General features: G+C 32.4%; 2 protein-coding genes and 1 long non-coding RNA gene across 3 annotated transcripts; all 3 read right to left on the bottom strand.

The window, feature by feature from the left end:
* Positions 1–5,118: 5,118 nt before the first annotated feature.
* Positions 5,119–6,192, bottom strand: LOC133178768 (uncharacterized). The gene is made up of 3 exons (XR_009720020.1): positions 6,161–6,192; positions 5,761–5,931; positions 5,119–5,196 (listed from the first exon to the last, which is right to left on the bottom strand). It is a non-coding gene; the product is annotated as an uncharacterized LOC133178768 (long non-coding RNA).
* A 1,385-nt stretch (positions 6,193–7,577) lies between these two features.
* On the bottom strand, positions 7,578–8,489 carry LOC133178618 (toll-like receptor 3). The gene has a single exon (XM_061313349.1). It carries the CDS (start codon positions 8,487–8,489, stop codon positions 7,578–7,580), a length of 912 nt encoding a protein of 303 aa, XP_061169333.1.
* Positions 8,490–8,658: 169 nt separating this feature from the next.
* Positions 8,659–10,135, bottom strand: LOC133178619 (leucine-rich repeat-containing protein let-4-like). The gene is made up of 3 exons (XM_061313350.1): positions 9,549–10,135; positions 8,796–9,138; positions 8,659–8,688 (listed from the first exon to the last, which is right to left on the bottom strand). The coding sequence occupies exons 1-3, from the start codon at positions 10,133–10,135 to the stop codon at positions 8,659–8,661; spliced, it is 960 nt and encodes a 319-aa protein (XP_061169334.1).
* Positions 10,136–21,165: the final 11,030 nt, after the last annotated feature.

Consider the following 21,165-nt stretch of genomic DNA (forward strand, 5'->3'; position numbering starts at 1 on the left):
AGCGAATTGAGAAACATGAATTGAATAATTATGATTCATCTCTTTACTTAAAAAATCACATAAAATAATTAAGAGCTAATATCAACCAAATCATGCTGAAAGCGTAATTCAGAAGATCCATCAAAAATTTTCAAATATCAAATATATGTACTAATAAACCCACTGGAAGAAGGCATTTTTATGCAATCTAAAATTTCTTATAGATAAAGTTATTGGACCATTCGATAGATATAAAGCTTAAATTTAATGACTATGGGATATTATTTCAAAAATATACATACTCACATTAACGAAATTCGAAATTCAAAGATCCTTTATGAATTGATCAAAACAATTTAACATCTTTCGCACATGCTTCCTGTTACTTCCGCATTCTAGAATTTTGTTGGAAGTTTAGGAATAGATAAGGGATATATTTAATCTGTCAAGTACAAATTCGTTCCTATGATTCATGCAAGACGGTTTATATATAACTACATTATCTGAATACTGATTTTAAAATCGCCTCCCCCATTTAACTTTAAAAATATAATGTAAATGTTCAACATAGGACTAGACGTAATGTTTGCATAATCTTAAGTGTTTCCTTACCTGTACTCTTGTCATTTATTTACTAAATAATTATTTCCTCATTTCCAGCATTTGATATAACACTGTCTTCCTTTGAAATTCATTGCTATCTAAAAATGAATGCCCTGTAGGGATAGTAATCAGTATCAAATGTTTAAAAGCATGAAGATCGAAAGCTCGCGAGCGCTCGAAAACATTTCTGTTCGAGGGATAATGCATTTTTGCGAGGAATCGCAAGTAGCCCTCTGCTTATAAACCTCTGCATTGCTCTTACGACGTCCGCAATTTTCAGCTTTTTTGCTAAGTTATCAGGGAATTTCAATGATGCTTAAACATTTCCGCTTTGACTTTGTCGCACAAGAAAACTTATTCAATGAAAACATTCCATTAACAAATATACAAGGAACAATTATGAAGTATTTTTCAAAAGGAATCAGAACAAATTTATTATACATGCTTAAGTAGACAATAGATAAGAAATATTGTAAAGCAGAACATGTTTAAATCTACACAAAACTATAATACATGTATAGCGTTATTAAACATTGAAAGCCTTATTTTCATTTTCTACACAATCCGTACACAGTAAAATAAATTTTACATGCTTCTTTTGATAAAATGGAAAACAATGTAATTTTCGAACACCCGGATATAATGATCAAATACGCATCTTAGTGTCTTGATGTTCTATATCTCTTTAATTTCAATGTAACATCCCCTCAATGTGATATTAGAGGCTCTTGATTTTAAATATTAACATCCAACATAACATAAAAAAAAATTCCAAATGCAAAATTTCAAACGTGAACCCACTAAATCTGAACAAAATACGGCCATTTCTTATCAAGAAAGAAACAAGAAGTGCTAAGGACAAAAATGTCACTGCAAGTACAGTGCAAACTGTGTAATAGGAAACCTGTGCAATCTATTTCACTGTGATATCCGATATTCATTTTTCCTATCCACTTCTATATATTTCCATGTTCTTTACACTGCACAATCCGACATCTTGTCTATTCCAACAAAAAATTTGTCTCCCAGTACATGTCGGATCAGACAGCTTCCACTGTACTTGAAAAAAATGTTTCAATAGCTACAGCCATATATTTGCCTTAAGTTTCTTAAATTTCCAGTTTCAGAAGAAATTACATTTTATCCATTATCAAAGTAGTGTTGTTTATAAATATCTGATGATTTATTTGTTAGTACCCCAGTGCCTTTTGCATGCAATCATACTCCTTTTACATTATCTTGTGATTTTTTAGTAAAATAATTTTTTCATATTTTCTCTATTCTATGTACTTTTCTTTCGAAATGTTGCGCTCTATAAATTGTTCAGATTCTCGAAAAACTCAAGTATAATTTACTCCTAACTTGTATGATTAAACAAAAAAGGCTTCAGTATTTTTCTAGAATATGTTTCGAAATAATTATGGACCGCGAACCGGAAAGCAGGGTAATTAATTACGAATATCTTAGAAAGTATTTCTTTGTTATATTCGTTGAGTCAAACATTTATTCCATTTATCTTCAATTACAAACTGTATGTAGAAGATGCTTACATCATAATTACCTATCACAATTGCCAAGCATTATGACTAAAAAAGTCAGTAAGTCGATCCTGCAACGATGTTTGTATTATAATACCAAAACGGAGATAATTTTACATAATTGAATTTATTTCTCAAACTTTTTGAACCCATATTTTCAAGCCATTAAAAGAGGCAGTAGTTTATTAATTAAAAAAATGTGATTAAAAGATAAAAACACGTTTCTCTAACAAATTATAAAAAAAAAGTCGGTGGTGCTGAATTATTTGAAAAGATATTCATGATCGATGTATGTACAGTGTTTTTATCATTACTATTTTATTCAATCTTCGTATAAGTTGGTTTAAAGGGACGAAGGCACAGATTTGAGATTAATGTCTATCATTTTTTTAGCAAAATTTTACGACTTATATACTCCAGACCGAATTATTTTGAAAAGTACTTTGAAAACTCTTTTCTTTGAATATTTTGAAAACTAGGATGGTTTGATTGTCGTTTATCCCTGCATTTTAATAGTCTTAAATTTACACGTAAGATTAAAAAAAGAACTAAGAAATCTATTGAATATTTTTTTTTAAATATTGATTTAATTTAAAAATATATATAGATAATTTTAAGAAACATAAAATACGCACCAGTGTGGTCGATGGATATTCACAAAGTGCGAATCAATATCATTTAGAACCCACCAGGTAAAGCACGTTCATAAATAATGATAAAGCTCGAGTTTGTATTTAAAAACACAAGGGAAACCAGAAATTACAAAAGTATTTGTTATTCCTATTCTCCATTCAAATAGATACCAGTACTCAGTGGTCGGTTTACTATTCAAATACTTTAAGGAACAAAACAAACAAAAATTGATGCCTGGTTTGGAATATATTTTGAACCTATTTTGTTTATAAATGAAACAATAAATTTCTAAAATATAAAGAAATTGTAAATAATATATGAAGTTCAAAAGTCTATCTTTCTGCAACCATCCTTATTAATCTGTATAATTTTTTGAGACTTAAAATCCCATTATTGAGACATTGAATAAAAAAATTAAAATCTGTGCGGTTAATCTAATTCATATTACTTATTAAAACATGACTTAAGTTGTTACTTTCAATATTTTTTTTATAAAAATTTGTTTGTATCATCCGTCCTTAAGCGTTTTAGTGTACAAGCATTTTTTCGAAAAAAAAATACCTTCATCTTCCCTTAAAAAAGGCACTTTGGACCCCTAAAGCTATCCTGGCTAAAATTGTCAAAGTGTATGTAATTGTTGTAAAGGAAACATAGTACTAGGGCTGGATAACATCCACAATTCCATAATGCAGCCTCCATGGCCATTTTCAGTCAGAAGTAGGGCCTGGGAGAGACTAGTTGACCGTTTAAAGGAACACAGTCTATACGACCCCTAGCCCTTAGGGCTACCCTACCCAAATTGATCACAGTGTATATTATACTGTGACATTACACAGTACAAGAAGCTGGATAACTTCCACAATCCCATAACTTTACATTTATCTTTTATCAGGGGATTAATCAGATGACCATCAAAAGGAATTAGGTTTACAAGACCCCCAATGCCTAAAGGTAGTCCGTCCAAAATGATCGCAGTGTTTACAATACAGGTATAAGTGGTAGGTAGTACACTGTACAAGGGGTTGGATTACTATCCTTTTCTTTTTGATGATTATATTGTTATCCCAGGCCAAAGTTGAAGGCCAAATTTTGGAATATGGATGTTATCCAGTCCCTTTTACTCTGTTCACCGTATGTTTTATATGCACCGCGACCAGTTTAGCAAGGCTAATTAAAGAGTTTGGTGTTCTTGTTTACCTTATTCTAATAAAGCTCACCAGAACAGTCCCAGACCCCTCTCTTAAAGATGAAGATTGACTTATAAGACACGCAGCACTGTAAAGACGAACTATGAAGAAATCAATGGAATAAAGACGTGCACAAATAGATACCGTTTAAAACTAAATTTATTTTTGTTAAGCTATTTTTTTAGCATACTAGTTAAATATGAATCAATATAACATAGCATACCGCACTCTGAGATAAATTTAGTTTAGTCACTTGATTTGACAGTCACAGGGTACTATGCATTTTGAGGTCATATACAAATTTGAATATTGCAAGGGCATACCCTAAATAAAATTCACTTGATGTATATTTTCTACATATTATGTAATTTCCTCTGCTTTATAGAGAATTAACATTTTACTACTTTAAATTTCAAATAATATACTTCATGTTGAAATATGCATGTCCTTTACTAATTTTTGTATTTATTAAGTAAATTTTGTGATTTCTCGAATAATTCCCATCTCTCTGATTGGCGGAGATCCAACAATGTTAGAAAAATACTACGTTATATTGACCTGCACGTGACCTTCCAGGTCAATATAAGGAATTATTTCCAGGTCAATATAAGGAATTATTTATTCTACATTGGACCAAAAATAGATAATCATATAATAAAACAGTTATTGCTGTTTTTTTTTTTAGGTCAATACGGTGATTTAGAAACTTTGGAAGTACAATATTCTCCTCGCCTTTCGGACTCGGTGAATTTTGTACTCCTCAGGTGTCTAAATCATTGTATTGACCTAAAAAAACAGCAATAATTGTTCAATTATTATATATAATATATATAAATTAGGTTAAAATGATTTTTTTAATGTGAGAATTTTATTTCTAACATGTACAATTTGATTTTACCAGGTTTCATGGTCACTGATAACCCTACATCAATTATACTGTCTTTTTGAAACAAATTGTATTTTTCAATTTTTTTTATTGTGTAGATTTGTCAATTTGCATATATCGATTCGTTGTGTAGTTCTGCAGTTCGAAATTTTTTTGATACCTTTTATTCAATTTTAAAAAAGACATCCGTATAAATTTCAGTGTTTTAAAAATTAAATGCCTCATTAATTGATACACTTATTCACGGTAGTAATTTGAAACTTGAATACGCAGTATCAAAACAACACTGTTACTGTTTCTTAATTTTTTTAATTTCAAAGTGATTTATATTAAATTTGTTTTTTCGTCTTCCGATCGGATTGGCGTCCACCTGATAAAAAAGATTATATTTAATTATTTTCTATACCATATTCATGTTGCTACTCATATACATGCATTAGCTTTTATAGCAATTTAATATTTGATAGAATTGTTGGGTTTTTTTTACTGATTTGTAAACTTCGCCCGGAAGCTAAGGTGTCCGGAATATTGGCATCCGGATTAACGAAGCTCCACTGTATATATTTTATATTGTCAATATATACTGTGCAATAGAAAGAAAAATCTGAGTTGTTCATCTTAAATATAATATTTTTTAGCTTGAAGAATTTCAGTTACGTTGCCCCCCCCCCCCCCTCCCCATTCGCAAACTGATATTGTTTCCCATAAAAGAAAACATTAAATCTTTCAAAAGGATGACAATATTGTAATTTTTATTCAGTCAAAACTTCTGAAAAAAATCCAATGCAAATATGTATAAGAGATCTAGAAAGTAAAATTCTCTTTTCTTCTGTCAATAAATAATATTTTTAAAAAGTTTCCAAACATGAAAATTGCGAATTATATTTAATATTCAAGCTATTAAAGAATATATTTCATATTGTATCAAATTTACCTGTCCCCATCACCTGCACCATTCCAAACATTCGACCTTATTTTTCCTACAGCAATACCACTCGTCATTTGGTCCGGCTCTTCTTTCTTCTATCATTGCGACATTATATACACCCATCATATTGAAGGCAAGAATCAGCATAAGCATAACCATTATCTTGAATAATTTCATCTAATAAACAGGAAAAAAAATATACTAGAAACAGTGTAGGATAAAAAGTTAAACAGATTATAACTAACTTACGATAATTTAAAACAAATACAGGGAATAACAAACTATTTTGAAATTCCTTATTAAAGTACCAAAGAGAGAAAAAAGAACGAAAAATGTTAGAATGTAACTATGGATTTTAGCAAACAATCTAAATGATATTCAAGTTTAATTCTTGAAATGTTCATACCTTGGTGTTTTAATGATTCCGTGAGCTATCAACTTTCAGGGGATTGTGATTTCAACGATAATTTGGTACAGTTTATGTAAAGAAGCAATGCGTTTGATGAAGCACTTGCGTAACACATGTATGAAAATAATTAAAATTTAAACTCCTTTTGGCAACTACTAATATATGATTTGATAAAACTTTTCCCCTGCAAGCAAACAAAACAGGATTTTAAACAAACAATAATATAATTATTTGTCAAAAAAGGACAGCATAAAGGTAACATCTGTTCCAAAATTGTGAAATACTAATGGAAGTGTTTGAGTGGCACACACTATGTGTAATTGTTTCCAAGGGTATGTCATGGGGTAAGTCACGGGGTAAGTCAGTCCCTCAGAAAAAATTCTATCAACCCCATATTCCAGATTTGATCATTGTAGACGGAAATAGATAACAGATCTAGTTACTGAATCATTGAGCCATATTCGCTTACTTGTTAAGGATTTAGCTTTTTCTCTATAATTGCAATACTTCATGTATTTGTTGCATCATTTTTTTTGGAAGTAGGATGTCTATGGAAAATAATCCTCATAATAACTTATTCATTCACGATCTTGATCTATTTACTCTTTCAATTCACAGAAAAGGAATGTTATGACTGAAATGTAAAGAATATAATCAGGAACCATGTCTTAGATTCCAATAAAACTATACGAATTATTAGCAGAGCAAACACGGATCCGAAAAAAACATTCAAGATGGGATCACGTGTCATAGGGGATGAAGCATATCAAACGGTCACACCCATGAACCTCTGTAGCGGTCAATCAAACTAATTAAGTTTTGCTGAAGATCAATATTCAGTTCAATCTTTCTGATTTGATCCAAGCCAAACATCATCCCGTAAAGGTACTACACTTAAGACTTTGAAAACTGAAGTTTTTTTAACTGTGCAGTGCAGTTATTATATCTTTGGACATCTCTTATACCCTAAGTTTCAATTATGATATACCAACTTACCCTACACTTCGGATATTTATTAAAATCTTAACATTAAGAAATTTAAAGTATCTGCAATAGCATAGTCATCATACCGATGTATCACTTAATAAAATCAAATTTCACCTTGTGAAGTAATGTTTATTTAATAAAAAAAAATTTTTTTTTTTGCTATTAATGAGATTGGGAAGTGTACATAAAAGTACCTGTTTATTAGTACACGTAAAATCCAAAAGTGCTGAAAAGAATACAACAAACATTTTTTGTTTTGTTCTTACATGAAGAGATTACATGTATAAGCTAGTTTTGAATTTACAAAATATCAAATTCAAACACAAAGTTCGTCTATTCGTCGAGTACAGACAAGGGTGGTTCGCCAAATGGTGCTTCTAATGCTAGTAAAACAACCTTCCAAAACATTGATTCCAAGGCGCTACCTTCATTCCAAGTTATAACTGATCTTTTTTTTAAGAGTTCTGTGCACAGACGAAATCATGTTTTTGCTATTGATGGTTTTAAATAACAAAAACACGACAGTAGATTCTCCACGCTGTCTTATTCTTTCTTCCACAAGATTGTTTTGCCAAAGGCACCATTCATTCTTCACAAATTCATTTGATAACACCACTAATATTTTTTTACTCTCCTTGAAAGCATCTTCTATTTCGCTGCATCTCTCTGCACCAACTACGAATTCTCGATCAGGAATGCACAATCTTATTCCTCTGGCTTCCAACTGTGGAACAAGCTTTCGCAAAACCCATTTCTCATCTGCTTCACAATATACAACATATGCATCATATTTGAATTCTTGCTCATTTAGAAGTCTAACATATCCCCTACTTTTTAAACGGTAATAGTAAATAACATTTTTGATGGTTGGCAAGTTCATGGAAATCATAACGGAAACAATAATAAGAAAAATCGCCGATGCTGAAGTTGATATAACGATAACAATCCATGGGTTTTTCTCTTTGCAGTCTTCTGGGGTAAGACTTAGAGTCAGTATCGGCTTCCGAAGCATCTTGGGAGGCGTCGTACAAGCATACCTGTCCGGAAAATTCAAAAGTGTCACATTTGTTTCTTGGCACCAGTTCTTAAACCAAATCAAATCACATCCACAATCAAAGGGGTTGTAGGCAAGAGTAAGGGTCTGGAGATTATTCAGGATGTCTGGCGGTATAGATGTTTTGTTTAAAGTAGAAATCCTATTATTATCTAGTCTCAAGCTAACGAGATTTGAGAGGTTTTTGAAAACAGAAACTTTCCAACCACTAAGTTTATTCTGGGTCAAGGAAAGTGTTTTCAATGTCGTCAATGATTTAAATGTGTCCACGTGAATTGTGTCCATTCTATTTTCTTGAAGGGACAATTCTTCTAATCTTTGCAACGGTTTAAGTAGTATATGACCAATTGGTCCGGTAGGAAAATGATTTCCACGAAAATCCAAGATAGTGATATTTTTGCACAATGCAAACAATTTTTCCGGATCATATTTTGAAGTATCTTCAAAATTGAAATCATTGCTCACAAACTTCAGGGTGTGAAGGCTAGATATATTAAATGCAGAATTAAACATCTTTTTCAGACTCCGAACATTCCCTATTTGCAGCCATTGGATAGACTTTAATGGGCTGAAAATATTGTCACTGAGTACATGTAATTCCGTAAAACTTAAATCTAATTTTGTCAGCGATGGAAGGCAACTAAAACTGTTATTAAAAATGTATCTAATTTTTGAATGTGACAAATACAGTTCTTGTAACTTTGGATGAATGCTGTCCTTTACTTTGTTGCAAAATAATGGAATTTCGGCAAAGTAGTTGAAACGAAGGTCCAATATTTGCAATCTTGGTAAGCATTGGAAACGATATCCCTGTAAAGTGATTATACTTGTATTTAGAAGATAAAGTTTTGTTAGATTAGGTGTTAAACTTTGACGTATTACTCCACAAAACACGGGAATATCCCTCAAAAGCGTATTTCCCAAGTCTAAGACTCTAAGGGATGACAGACATATCAATGATTTATTTTGTAATTTTGAGATAGACGTGAATTGCAGATGCAGTTCTTCTAAATTTGGAACACTGCTTTTTCCGAATGAATTGCAGAAGTTAGGAACATGGGTTATTTTATTTTTGCTTAGATATAATACTTCTCCCGCTATACCAGTATTGTCTAAGAACAAGGATTCCAGTTTATTATCACTACTCCGAGTACCGAGGCAAAGTTCAGGAAAACCACCGAGTCTTGTACCTACTACATTCAAAATTTTAAGCTTTGGAAGGCAATGAAATATAGATGACGTAATAAATCTCAATTTTGTTGATTGTAGCCTTAGGCGCTCCAAATAAGGGAGTTGTTTTATTTTCCCTTCGCAAAAAAATTCATATCTTTAAAACTGGACGACGAAAAATCTAATGCTGTCAGTTTAAGATCCTGAAAAATGTCTGCTGTTAAATTCCGCAGTTGATTACCTGCTAGTACTACCGTACTCAAGTTAGTATGGGAAACATATTTGAAGAAATCAGGTACAATGTAATTCCATCTGTTTGAAGTAAGATTAAGAATCTGTAAAGAGGATGAAATATTAAGGAACGCATCTCTTAAAGTTTTGGAAGGAAGTTTTCTGTTATGAGATATTTCCACTTCTTTTAAATTCCGGAGATTTCGGAAAAGTCCAGTTTGCATAAATTGCATATCTAAACTGTCAAAGCATAGTTTAGTTAAAGGGAGATCTGTAAAGTTCTGTAGGTTGCGTACAAAAATCTTTTCACATTTGAAATAGCGAATAGTAACATCTTCTATGTTATCTGGAAGTTTAGGAAAAAACAAAAGTTTTTGTCCTTCATGTACAGACTTGCAATCTGCTTGATGAGTTTTATCGTCACACAAACACATTCCATTGCCACAGTAAGTTACTGCTGCTAACGACGACTCCAACACGGATAGCAGAAGAAAACAACACATTTGAAGAATGTCTACATTCACTTCCATTTTTTCTTCAAATCTGTGAAATATGAAGTAGTGTTATATACACCTTTTAATGTACAAGTTAAAATCAATAATTTGTGATGATAGAAATCGTCATTAATTTTATTAAATTCATAAAGTTAACTTCCTCCTTGATTGAAAATGTTTTCTACTTTAAAAAATAAATTTGACAATAGCGAAAACAAAATGAAATCATTCACATTACTACATCTGAATGATACTCTTATCTGTTTCACAAAACGTTCTGTTATTTTTAGAATAATTTTGCTCTACAATGTACGTGTTCTTCAAGTTTTTACTTCCGCATATTGTCATAGCGAATTGAGAAACATGAATTGAATAATAATGATTCATCTCTTTACTTAAAAAATCACATAGAATAATTTTGAGCTAATATCAACCAAATCATGCTGAAAGCGTAATTCAAAAGATCCATTTAAAAAGATTTTAATTGAGCATTCCACTTTTAAACCCCTTTTATATATATCAAAATTTTTCAAATATCAGATACATGTACTTATAAACCCACTGGAAGAAGGCATTTTTATGCAATCTAAAATTTCTTATAGATAAAGTTATTGGACCATTTGATAGATATAAAGCTTAATTTTAATGACTATGAGATATGATTTCAAAAATATATATACTCACATTAAGGATCGAAATTCAAAGATCCTTTATGAATTGATCAAAAATATTTAACATCTTTCGCATATGCTTCCTGTTACTTCCGCATTCTAGAATTTCGTTGGAAGTTTAGGAATACATAAGGGATATATTTAATCTGTCAAGTACAAATTCGTTTCTATGATTCATGCAAGACGGTTTATATATAACTACATTACCTGCATTTTAATAGTCTTAAATTTACACGTTAGATTAAAAAAAAACAACAAAGAAATCTGTTGAATATATTTTTTTAAATATTGATTTAATTTAAATATATATATAGATAATTTTAAGAAATATAATATACGCACCAGTGTGGTCGATGGGTATTCACAAAGTGTGAATCAATATCATTTAGAACCACCAGGTAAAGCACGTTCATAAATAATGATAAAGCTCGAGTTTGTATTTAAAAACACAAGGGAAACCAGAAATTACAAAAGTATTTGCTATTCCTATTCTCCATTCAAATACATAACAAAACTCAGTGGTCGGTTTACTATTCAAATACTTTAAGGAAAGATGATACAAACAAACAAAAAATTGATGCCTGGTTAGGTAATATATATTTTGGACCTATTTTGTTTATAAATGAAACAAAAAATTTCTAAAATATAAAGAAATTGTAAATAATATATGACGTTCAAAAGTCTATCTTTCTGCATATGTTTTCTATATATATTTTTTGAGACTTAAGATCCCATTATTGAGACTTTGAATAAAAAATTAAAATATGTGCGGTTAATCTAATTCATATTACTTATTAAAACATGACTGAAGTTGTTACTTTCAATATTTTTTTAATAAAAAATTGTTTGTATCATCCGTCCTTAAGTGTCTTAGTGTACAAGCATTTTTTCGGAAAAAAAAAAAAAAAAAAAAAAAAAAAAAAAAAAAACCTTAATCGCTTAAAAAAAAGGCACAAAACCTTTACCCCTAAAGCTATCCTGGCTAAAATTGTCAAAGTGTATGTATTGTTGTAAAGGAAACATAGTACTAGGGCTGGATAACATCCACAATTCCATAATGCAGCCTCCATTTTTCAGTCAGAAGTAGGGCCTGGGAGAGACTAGTTTAAAGGAACACAGTCTATACGACCCCTAGCCCTTAGGGCTACCCTACCCAAATTGATCACAGTGTATCTTATATGCATACAAAAATAAGGGTACATTACACAGTACAAGAAGCTGGATAACTTCCACAATCCCATAACTTTACATTTATCTTTTATCAGGGGATTAATCAGATGACCATCAAAAGGAATTAGGTTCACAAGACCCCCAATCCCTAAAGGTAGTCCGTCCAAAATGATCGCAGTGTTTACAATACAGGTATAAGTGGTAGGTAGTACACTGTACAAGGGACTGGATTACTTTCCTTTTCTTTTTGATGATTATATTGTTATCCCAGGCCAAAGTTGAAGGCCAAATTTTGGAATATGGATGTTATACAGTCCCTTTTATTCTGTTCACCGTATGTTTTATATGCACCGCGACCAGTTTAACAAGGCTGATTATAGGGTTTGGTGTTCTTGTTAACCTTATTCTAATAAAGCTCACCGGAACAGTCCCAGACCCCTCCCTTAAAGATGAAGGTTGACTTATAAGACACGCAGCACTGTAAAGACGAACTATGAAGAAATCAATGGAATAAAGACGTGCACAAATAGATACCGTTTAAAACTAAATTTATTTTTGTTAAGCTATTTTTTTAGCATACTAGTTAAATATGAATCAATATAACATAGCATACTGCACTCGAATATAAATTTAGTTTAGTCACTTGATTTGACAGTCACGAGGTACTATGCATAAAATTTGAGGTCATATACAAATTTGAATATTGCAAGGGCATACCCTAAAAAAAATTCACTTAATGTATATTTTCTACATATTATGTAATTTCTCCTGCTTTGTAGAGAATTAACATTTTACTACTTTAAATTTCAAATAATATACTTCATGTTGAAATATGCATGCCCTTTACTAATTTTTGTATTTATTAAGTAAATTTTGTGGTTTTCGAAATGAGCAGGACTTTTTGCGTTAAGGATTATTTCAAATATTTTTGTTTAAGATCTATGCCCTTGCTGCATACCCTTGCGAAAAGGGGCGCCTAGATCACCAACTTCATTCCTATACAAAAAGCGCAGAGGAATAAAATAAAAACCCTTTCTGGATATTATTTAAATGTAGTTAATGCCATTACATGTAGTGATTGACATTAAGGACATACGCAACGTACTTTACCTTCTGATAATTTTTCAAGATATTCTTAATTTAAGATTAAAGTGCCATCAGATGTTTGTAGACAAAAAATCAGCATGCATAACCAGGGGTTTTAAAAAGATATGAATTGATGAAAAATCTTGTATAATTCAAAGAAAAATATACAAAAATTACCAAACATATATTCTAGATGTTTTGTTTATCCAAACTTGTTTTAGAAGAAGTGTACAACAACATATATAAACAATAAAATGTAGCACACAGTTCCTTTAAGTATTGGAACTCTTCAACTCCAGTGAAAAAGACAATAAAGTTCAAACTACCATGCGTATGTCCTTAATCAAAAGTTACACATTTGAATAAATGGTCGATCAATTTAAACATCTCTAAACAATATCCGGTTATAACAAAATGTATTTTTCCCTGTGAAAAGAAAAATACATCATCCGCCTCTCGCCGCATATGAAATGCATCAGATTTTACCATGACGATGTCACGCCGACAAGTACATAGCAAACAGCTACTTGATTACATCTTGCTTTGTTGTATTTATTTATTTAATGACGAAATAGAACTCAGTGGTATTTTGTTTGTTTGTTTGTATGTTGTTTAACGTCCCTCTCGAGAAGTTTTCACTCATATGGAGACGCCACCACTTGCCGGTGGAGAGCTGCAAATTTTGTCCTATGCTCGGCACTTACGGCCATTGAGCAGTGAGGGATCTTTTTCGTGCCAGCACCTACTGCGACACGGGACCTCGGTTTATACGGTCTCATCCGAAGGACCGGTCTCCACGTCCCACAGTGGGATTCGAACCCGCGACGTAAGGATCAACTCCTTACTTCGCGACTCTAGAGCAGACGCTCTAACCACTGCGCCACACGGGCGACTAACTCAGTGGTAAGTCCTGATATAGTTAATACTTTTATATAGATTAGAATTGAAAATTATTTCATTTCCTGATAGTAATCTAGCCAGTTCCAGGTCCCTCCCCTGGATAAAGATGACTGTTAAATTAAGAGATTGTTGATGTAATCCATCACTTTCGTCATATTCCAATTTAAACTGCACTAAACGGGTATGTATCACAACCAGTTTGGAATGATTATCTGTAAGAGTGAAATATATGGGGATAACGAACAGTATTCAATCTCAAAAGTCCATTAAACATTACAAAATAGGTACAGAGCAAACACGGACCTCCAAAACATCAGAGGTGGGATCAGGTGCCCTGGAGGAGCGAGAATCCCCTGCCGACAGGTCACATCCGCTGTGTGCTCCTTGTCATGATCGGGAAATAACGGGAAAATCCGTCGACAATTCAGTGTGTAAATAATAGCCTAAGAATTAGTTTGAAAAACGTCATTCAGCATTTGACTCAGTGATAAATTGTATTTGCTGACAAGGTCATTGTATCGACCATAGAACAACGAAATGATGACTTTAAACGAGATTGCTGATATTCTTGTTTCATCAACTTGTTTGTAAATAATTTACCTCGTTTTAGAACTTTTACATACGTAGAGCATGCTCTTGCGTATCGAATCAACTGAGATATATAAACCCCGTATGCAGGTGATGAAGGTATATTGCTGCATAAGTAAGGGAAGTTGACGATTGAAAAGTTAAAGCCATCACGTTTATCATAAAGCTTGGTTGTTAGATTACCATTAACGTCTTTTTCAAGTAAAATATTCAAATATGAAACAGATGTGTCAGACTCTGTAGTATCTTTTATCTCAAGGTGGGGTCTTGAATCTTTTTTAATAAAATGTCTTTGCTTCGCTTCTACTGCTTGTGTTTAAATGACTCAATTTCATGTGTTAAAATGACTCAATTTCATTTTTTTTAAAGTTATCAAAACAGATACGGTAATATGGTACGCTATTCTAATAGTGAAGAGCATATAGCAGTAATTTTACAGATACGTGTATGAGCTTTTTTGTGCCGCCAACGTTTTATTCCAGAAAAATGAGGATCACAACTACACTGTCTATCCGTACGTCAACTCTCTGTCTGTGAAGACTAATACATTCGCACGAATGTCAAAACATTCTATTATAAATCACATCATTTTTAAACTCGGTGAAAACATACTCAATCAACTCTCACCTGGTCCGAATAGTCATTCCCCTTCGACCTTGATTAAACAAACTTAAATCTGCATTCCTGATAATACTTGCATATCTGTATGACTTATCATGCCTTGTTGTTCTTGAAAGGAAGATTTACTTTCTTTTTTATATATTCTGATGATAAATTTTGATTTCCCATTGTGGCCCTACCCTATCCACGATGTCATGTTCTGAACAAACTTTTATGTACACTAAATCAGGAAACAATCTTCCGCCAGAGTAGTTCTTGAAAAGAAGTTTTTCTACTCTACGTACCCATTTTTCCCTTTTCTTGATCCTCTGCTCTTTTAAGAGAGTGTAGCCATTCATTTGGACGTTCTAGATTCCTCTTCACCAAAGAATACTTTTTGGTAAGGTTGATTGAAATTGGTCATGTAGTTCAAAAGAAGGCGTTGAATATGCGAAAGATTAACAAATGGATAGGAATACATTTGACGGACGACAGCTGGTCAGAAAAGATCACTAAACATTTGGTTCAGGTGATCAGCTAAAAAATATCAGCAGTGCATATCATTTCATTCATTCAGTATCTTTCCACAATATTTAATAAAACTGCGATATATCATTTCGTTGGTGTGAGAGAGTTAGAATTGATTTGACAGGTGTTATGTACTTCCTTAAACATGTGATTTATAATTAAAGTTATAGTGTATTTAACGTATCATTTCAAGGACTCCCCCATTTGTTTCATTGATGTATTTAAGTGTCCAGTCATGGTATTTAGAAACATCGTCCTTGTTGTTATCCTTCTCGGTCTGTTTGTTTGTTATACTGTCTTTCTCCTCAAACTATTCTTTCATTTTAAAAAGTAGCCAACTCATCTTTTGAAATATGATTGGTATCTTAAACATGTTTAAAAACGCGAAGATTTGGAAATTTTCATTTTCACTATAGGGGCTCAATGAGGGTATAAAACTTTCCTCTTCAAAAACCTGGTTCCCAGAACTCTTCTTTCGTTTATTACAGTAGCCTATATATATTTTGGAATGTGATTAGGAGCGTCCTGTGTATGTGCAATAAGGTTTATGAATTCTATTTTCAACCTGGGGGACGACTGAGGATTGAAAAACGATGTTTTTCTACAAAAATCTTGTTCCCTGAACTTCTCTTACACTTTTTGCAGTATAGCCAAATTATCTTTTGGATGGAGATCGGTCGTGTCCTATAGATGTAATTATGTTTCAGAATTTTGATCTTCACCGTGGGGACGGGGGGCAAATGGGCGTCAAAAATGATTTATTTTTTTTTAAACAAAAATTTGGTTCCCTAAATTCCCCTCCCATTTTTTCACAGTTGCCCAGTCATATTTTGGAAAAAGTCTGGGAGTCTCCTGTAGATGTGGATTTAGGTTTCGGAACTTCGATTTTCGCCCTGGGGGCGATTGGAGGTCCAGAACTGACTTTTTCGTAAATTGTAGAATAATTGTGGCTTTCCCCCTTGTTACCCAAATATAAAGGTGAATACATTTAGATGCTAACACCTAAGTGCCCGTATTACTGTCTTATGGCAGCATCTAGTTTTAATGATTGTGCAATATTCATATCTTATTAGAAATAATAAATTTGAATTGCAGCACACTTAAGGCTACAAAAAGGAAGTGGTGCCTTATTTATACGGGAAGTATTTATTGTGACTTCATACAAAAATATCAATTCTTCAAATTACCATAAAATGAAAAGATTTGTGGTTTTTAACTGAAGGAAAGCTTCAAACTACATCAAAACTTACTATTGCATGTACTTTTGTCGTTAATTAAATGCCATACAGCAAGGTATAAACAATTCACTGTACTGGTCAATGTGACATCATATCGTGACAAAGTTTGTATTCAGTGAGAGGTTTTATTACATTTTCAATAGTAAAATACTGTAATTTATTTACTGAATAAAAGTGATATTCTGACACAGTGAGACATGGTATCAAAATGGTATTCTCACATTGTGAGAATATCAGAAGTGCGACAAAACTTCAGATTTTCCTTCCCTTCAAGATTTTTTTTTAAATCCCTGGTCTGTTATAAGATAGAGTTAATGAGCCATTCTGACAGAGACTAATAGTTATATTGCCAAAGTTTTTTTTCCAAATATGTCGTTAAAAATCCATGTTTACAACGTTTTTCAATATCGCAATCGCTTATAGCTATGACGTCTCGACCGCTCCACTATGACTTCACAGCATATGACACTTTGTTATGAAAAGACAGAGGCAAAGGAAAAATCTAATAAAAATGTAATAAACAGAAAATACAATGTTTTGTAGATGAATATGGAATTTATTTTACTCGTGAGACAGGATTTTTTTTTTATATTTTCACTCTTGCTTCGCACTCGTGAAAAAAAAAATATGTATGGACCCCCTATGTGGAACCTGTCCTTATTTAAAAACAGGAGAGACGTTTACTTTTAAATGTGGTAAAACATTTACCGTAAATGCGAATATGTCATGCAAAACTAAAAATTTAATATACTGTATGACTTGTACTTCATGCGGGGAAAACTACATTGGACAGACCGGTAACAAACTAGCTGACCGTGTAAGAGTCCATAAACAACAAATACGGGACCCTTCTGTCAGGAATACGCCATGCAGTGAACATTTTGATTCATGTGCGAATGGAAACTTTTTAATATTTCCATTTTATAAAGTTCTAGAAAATAATGAACAATTACGGAGAGCCAAGGAAGATTACTTTGTAAAATTATTTAAACCTAAACTAAATGTAAATTGAACATTATAGCTTAAAAATAGCAGTCTATTTCATCACAATGTACATATGTTCAATTCTCTACTTTTGGCGCCCTAATGACATTTACCTGCGCCAATATATAATGCTGCCTTTATGAAGTCACAATAACGACGTCATAACAACCAAGTTGTATTGTTTTTATAAACTTTGTTACACTCTGAAGAGCCTCACGGCGAAAGCGCTTAGTGTAATAATTAAATGTGAACTTGTTTGTTTATCTTGGATTTTATTTTAATTTATAACCTACCTATACCGTGGACTTTTACTACAATTTCACTATATATATATATATATATATATATATATATATATATATATATATATATATATATATATATATATATATATATATATATATATATATATATATATATATATATATATATATATTATCAAAGACCTTAATATATTTAAAACAAATGCCTTATTTATTTTATATGTTTTATTCGAGTTGGCAGGTATTGTCCACAGTGGTCTACACAACAGTGGGGCAGCCGGCAAACTGGCACATCCCCCAACATCAACAATTAAGTTGTGCCCTCCCTGACGGGAAAAGTAGCACGCTGGGTTGACCTCAATCGTGCTACGGACACATTTCAACATAAATTATCTTTAATTATATTAATTATAATTAATTATATCAATTATATTACATAATTTTGCTTTAGATTTACTCTATATGAGATATAATTTTCAAAGTCAACATCACAGATATCAACATCAACCATCACATATATCAACATCAAGCACAACAAGTCAAGAATATAAATAGTTCAATGGTTAAATTGAAGGTGACGATTTCGCCACATGGGCACCGCAGGTGCCCACCGCCACCTGGTGGGGGTAGGCAGCTTCAATTTAACCACCCACCGTGGACCCTTAGCCTACTCAAAACCCTCAGCACCCCACCCACTGTGAATACCACTATTTCATTGTCTCCACTACTCACTGTATCTTCAATACAAGATTAAATCAATTCTTTATCAGCCATCCCTGCTGTATTTAAGATAAATGATCTGGTTTCCCAACAAATTAAGTGTGCCTGAGAACAACCCACCCCCTCCCTGGAATCTTGTACAAGTTTTTGTTAATTCTGCTTTGGGTCTTTTTATTTCCCTGATATTTTTAGTAACAACAGGTTATTTTTACTGAGGCATGAATAAGAACGAAACTAGTCTGGTGTAAGAAAATATGTAAATAATATCAATCTCTAATCCCCACTTACCCTATTCTTGTATTTTTATTTATTTGTTTATTCATTCATTTATTTTTAAAGTCATTTGAAAAGTTGCAAACTACTTCCAGCTGAGATTGCAATCAAGTAATAAACAAGCACAAATCCTCTTTAACCCCCCCCCCCCCCCTACTTTTCCCATCTGCATATGGCTGCTGTTCCTGCATTGTTGACAATGTTGCAATGACAAAATTTTAAGTGTTATCACATTCCCACTTCGTAAAGAGATTAAGGGATACCTATCTCCCTGCTATCTTTATTACCTAATCTGGAAAACCATTTTTGCTCAACAGCAGCTGCGCTGGTTCTAAAGGAATAAGGTCATACCACTTATTTTTGAAACCAAGCTCTGCCAAAGCCTCTCCATTTAAAATTGATTAAAACATATACTAATTACCTTCCAACCCAAGAGACACAATGGAGGACTATGAAATGTTAATAATTTCCAAAGTATTTGTAGATGTATATGTACTGCACCAGACATGAAGTACCTATATGACTAAATTCTATATTCCAGACCCTTGCCCAGCTGGTGCTCTCTCAAAATCTGTATCTTATCACCTTAAACTTCTTACTTCAGGAATTCTGAAACTGTAACATTAATTAGAATGGGTTACCCCCATCCCTCACCCCAAGGCAAAAATATGGCTAAGACTAGGTTGGGGGGAAAAATATATGGACTTAAATCTGTTTTAAAGTTGTAAATATGCATAATTATATGAAGGCCAGCATACAAATTAATTGTCCAAGTATGAGCTAAGGCAATGGCAACCTATCCTTTATTTAATACCCTAAAATGCTGGGGAAGTTTTGCTAAAATGAATCTTTAACTCCTTCAGATTTGCATTGTACCCACCAGCTGATACATAGATGTAAACTATATATGCATTGATGATGCATCTGAATCACCTTCGACATTAATATATAAACATAATTATAAAAGTACATGTATGCTAACTGCTTAGTTGAGGGGTGTACACCAGTGACATATATGTAATTGGCAATTGGGTTTGAACTGACATTTTTCAATGGAGAAATGCCCATTAGATATATGCATGATAAGTGTCAGCAGTTTTTGTAGAATTGCTGTCTTTAAAAAAAACAGTAGCCTCATTTCTGGGACAACATACAAAACATTGCAGGAAATGGATCAGATTCTATTCAATTCAGGTCTGTGGAACAATATATGTCTAACACCCCTCCCCCTTCAACCCCAAGAATTTGCATCTGCTTGCAAAGCAGATTAATAGTAAATCTTACCTTATGCTCAGTTTTTTATGTTTTATATTTCATGATGAATAAAACCAGTTTCCCAAACATATCACCTTTTGTGAGTTTAAGAACCGTGAATTAAATTTTGAACTAAAGCAATTTTTTTCCCGAGTTAAATTACAAATCTTTTAATTTTCCCACTTAGAGACACAACAGAAACCATCAATGACCAAAAATTAGGCCCAAATTTTACAGAATGTTTTATTATAGCCTCCCCCCCCCCCCCACCAACTGCTTGACCATTGATCAATGCTCCTTCCCAACCAAAACACAAAAGATTCACATCCACAGCCCTGTCCCAATATGCCTGCATTGACTGTAACAATTAAGGAACCCTATAATTTATTCATTTGTCAAAACTAAGTTACTCGACAAGTAAAATTGTAAAAGGTCAGGAAATTTAAGTTGCATAATCATATTTTAAGGTTAACTTACCCTCTGATAAGACAGATAACTCAATGGATTAAATGTAAATATTTCTAATAAACTTGTCAAGTTACAATGTCTTTTGTGACAATTTTATCCTGAAGCTATGCTAAAATTATCTGCATTTCATTTTACCTATTTATTTATTTATTTTTATTTACTAAGACTTGTATTTGTAGAATTGTATTTATATTTGAACCTAAAAGGCCCTTGTGTGCCTAAAAATATCAAACAAGACCAGAAACTTTTATTACATTTGAAAGAAAACTCCCATGATGAAAATAGTTCCTACATGTAAAATCAAACACTTTCCCAAACCTAAA

Source organism: Saccostrea echinata, unplaced genomic scaffold (assembly GCF_033153115.1).
Source record: "Saccostrea echinata isolate AGI-Se365-2 ecotype Australia unplaced genomic scaffold, CSIRO_AGI_Sech_v1 ptg000003l, whole genome shotgun sequence".
Classification (NCBI taxonomy): domain Eukaryota; kingdom Metazoa; phylum Mollusca; class Bivalvia; order Ostreida; family Ostreidae; genus Saccostrea; species Saccostrea echinata.

What these genes read in the sequence shown, in the direction of transcription:
- LOC133178618 (XM_061313349.1), bottom strand. Translation starts at nt 8,489, where the DNA reads ATGGACACAATTCACGTGGACACATTTAAATCATTGACGACATTGAAA.
- LOC133178619 (XM_061313350.1), bottom strand. Translation starts at nt 10,135, where the DNA reads ATGGAAGTGAATGTAGACATTCTTCAAATGTGTTGTTTTCTTCTGCTA. An exon ending in CTGACAGCATTAGATTTTTC is followed by an intron (nt 9,139 to 9,548) that starts GTCGTCCAGTTT and finishes GTCATCCCTTAG; the next exon opens with AGTCTTAGACTTGGGAAATA. An exon ending in TAAGTTTTACGGAATTACAT is followed by an intron (nt 8,689 to 8,795) that starts GTACTCAGTGAC and finishes TAATATATCTAG; the next exon opens with CCTTCACACCCTGAAGTTTG.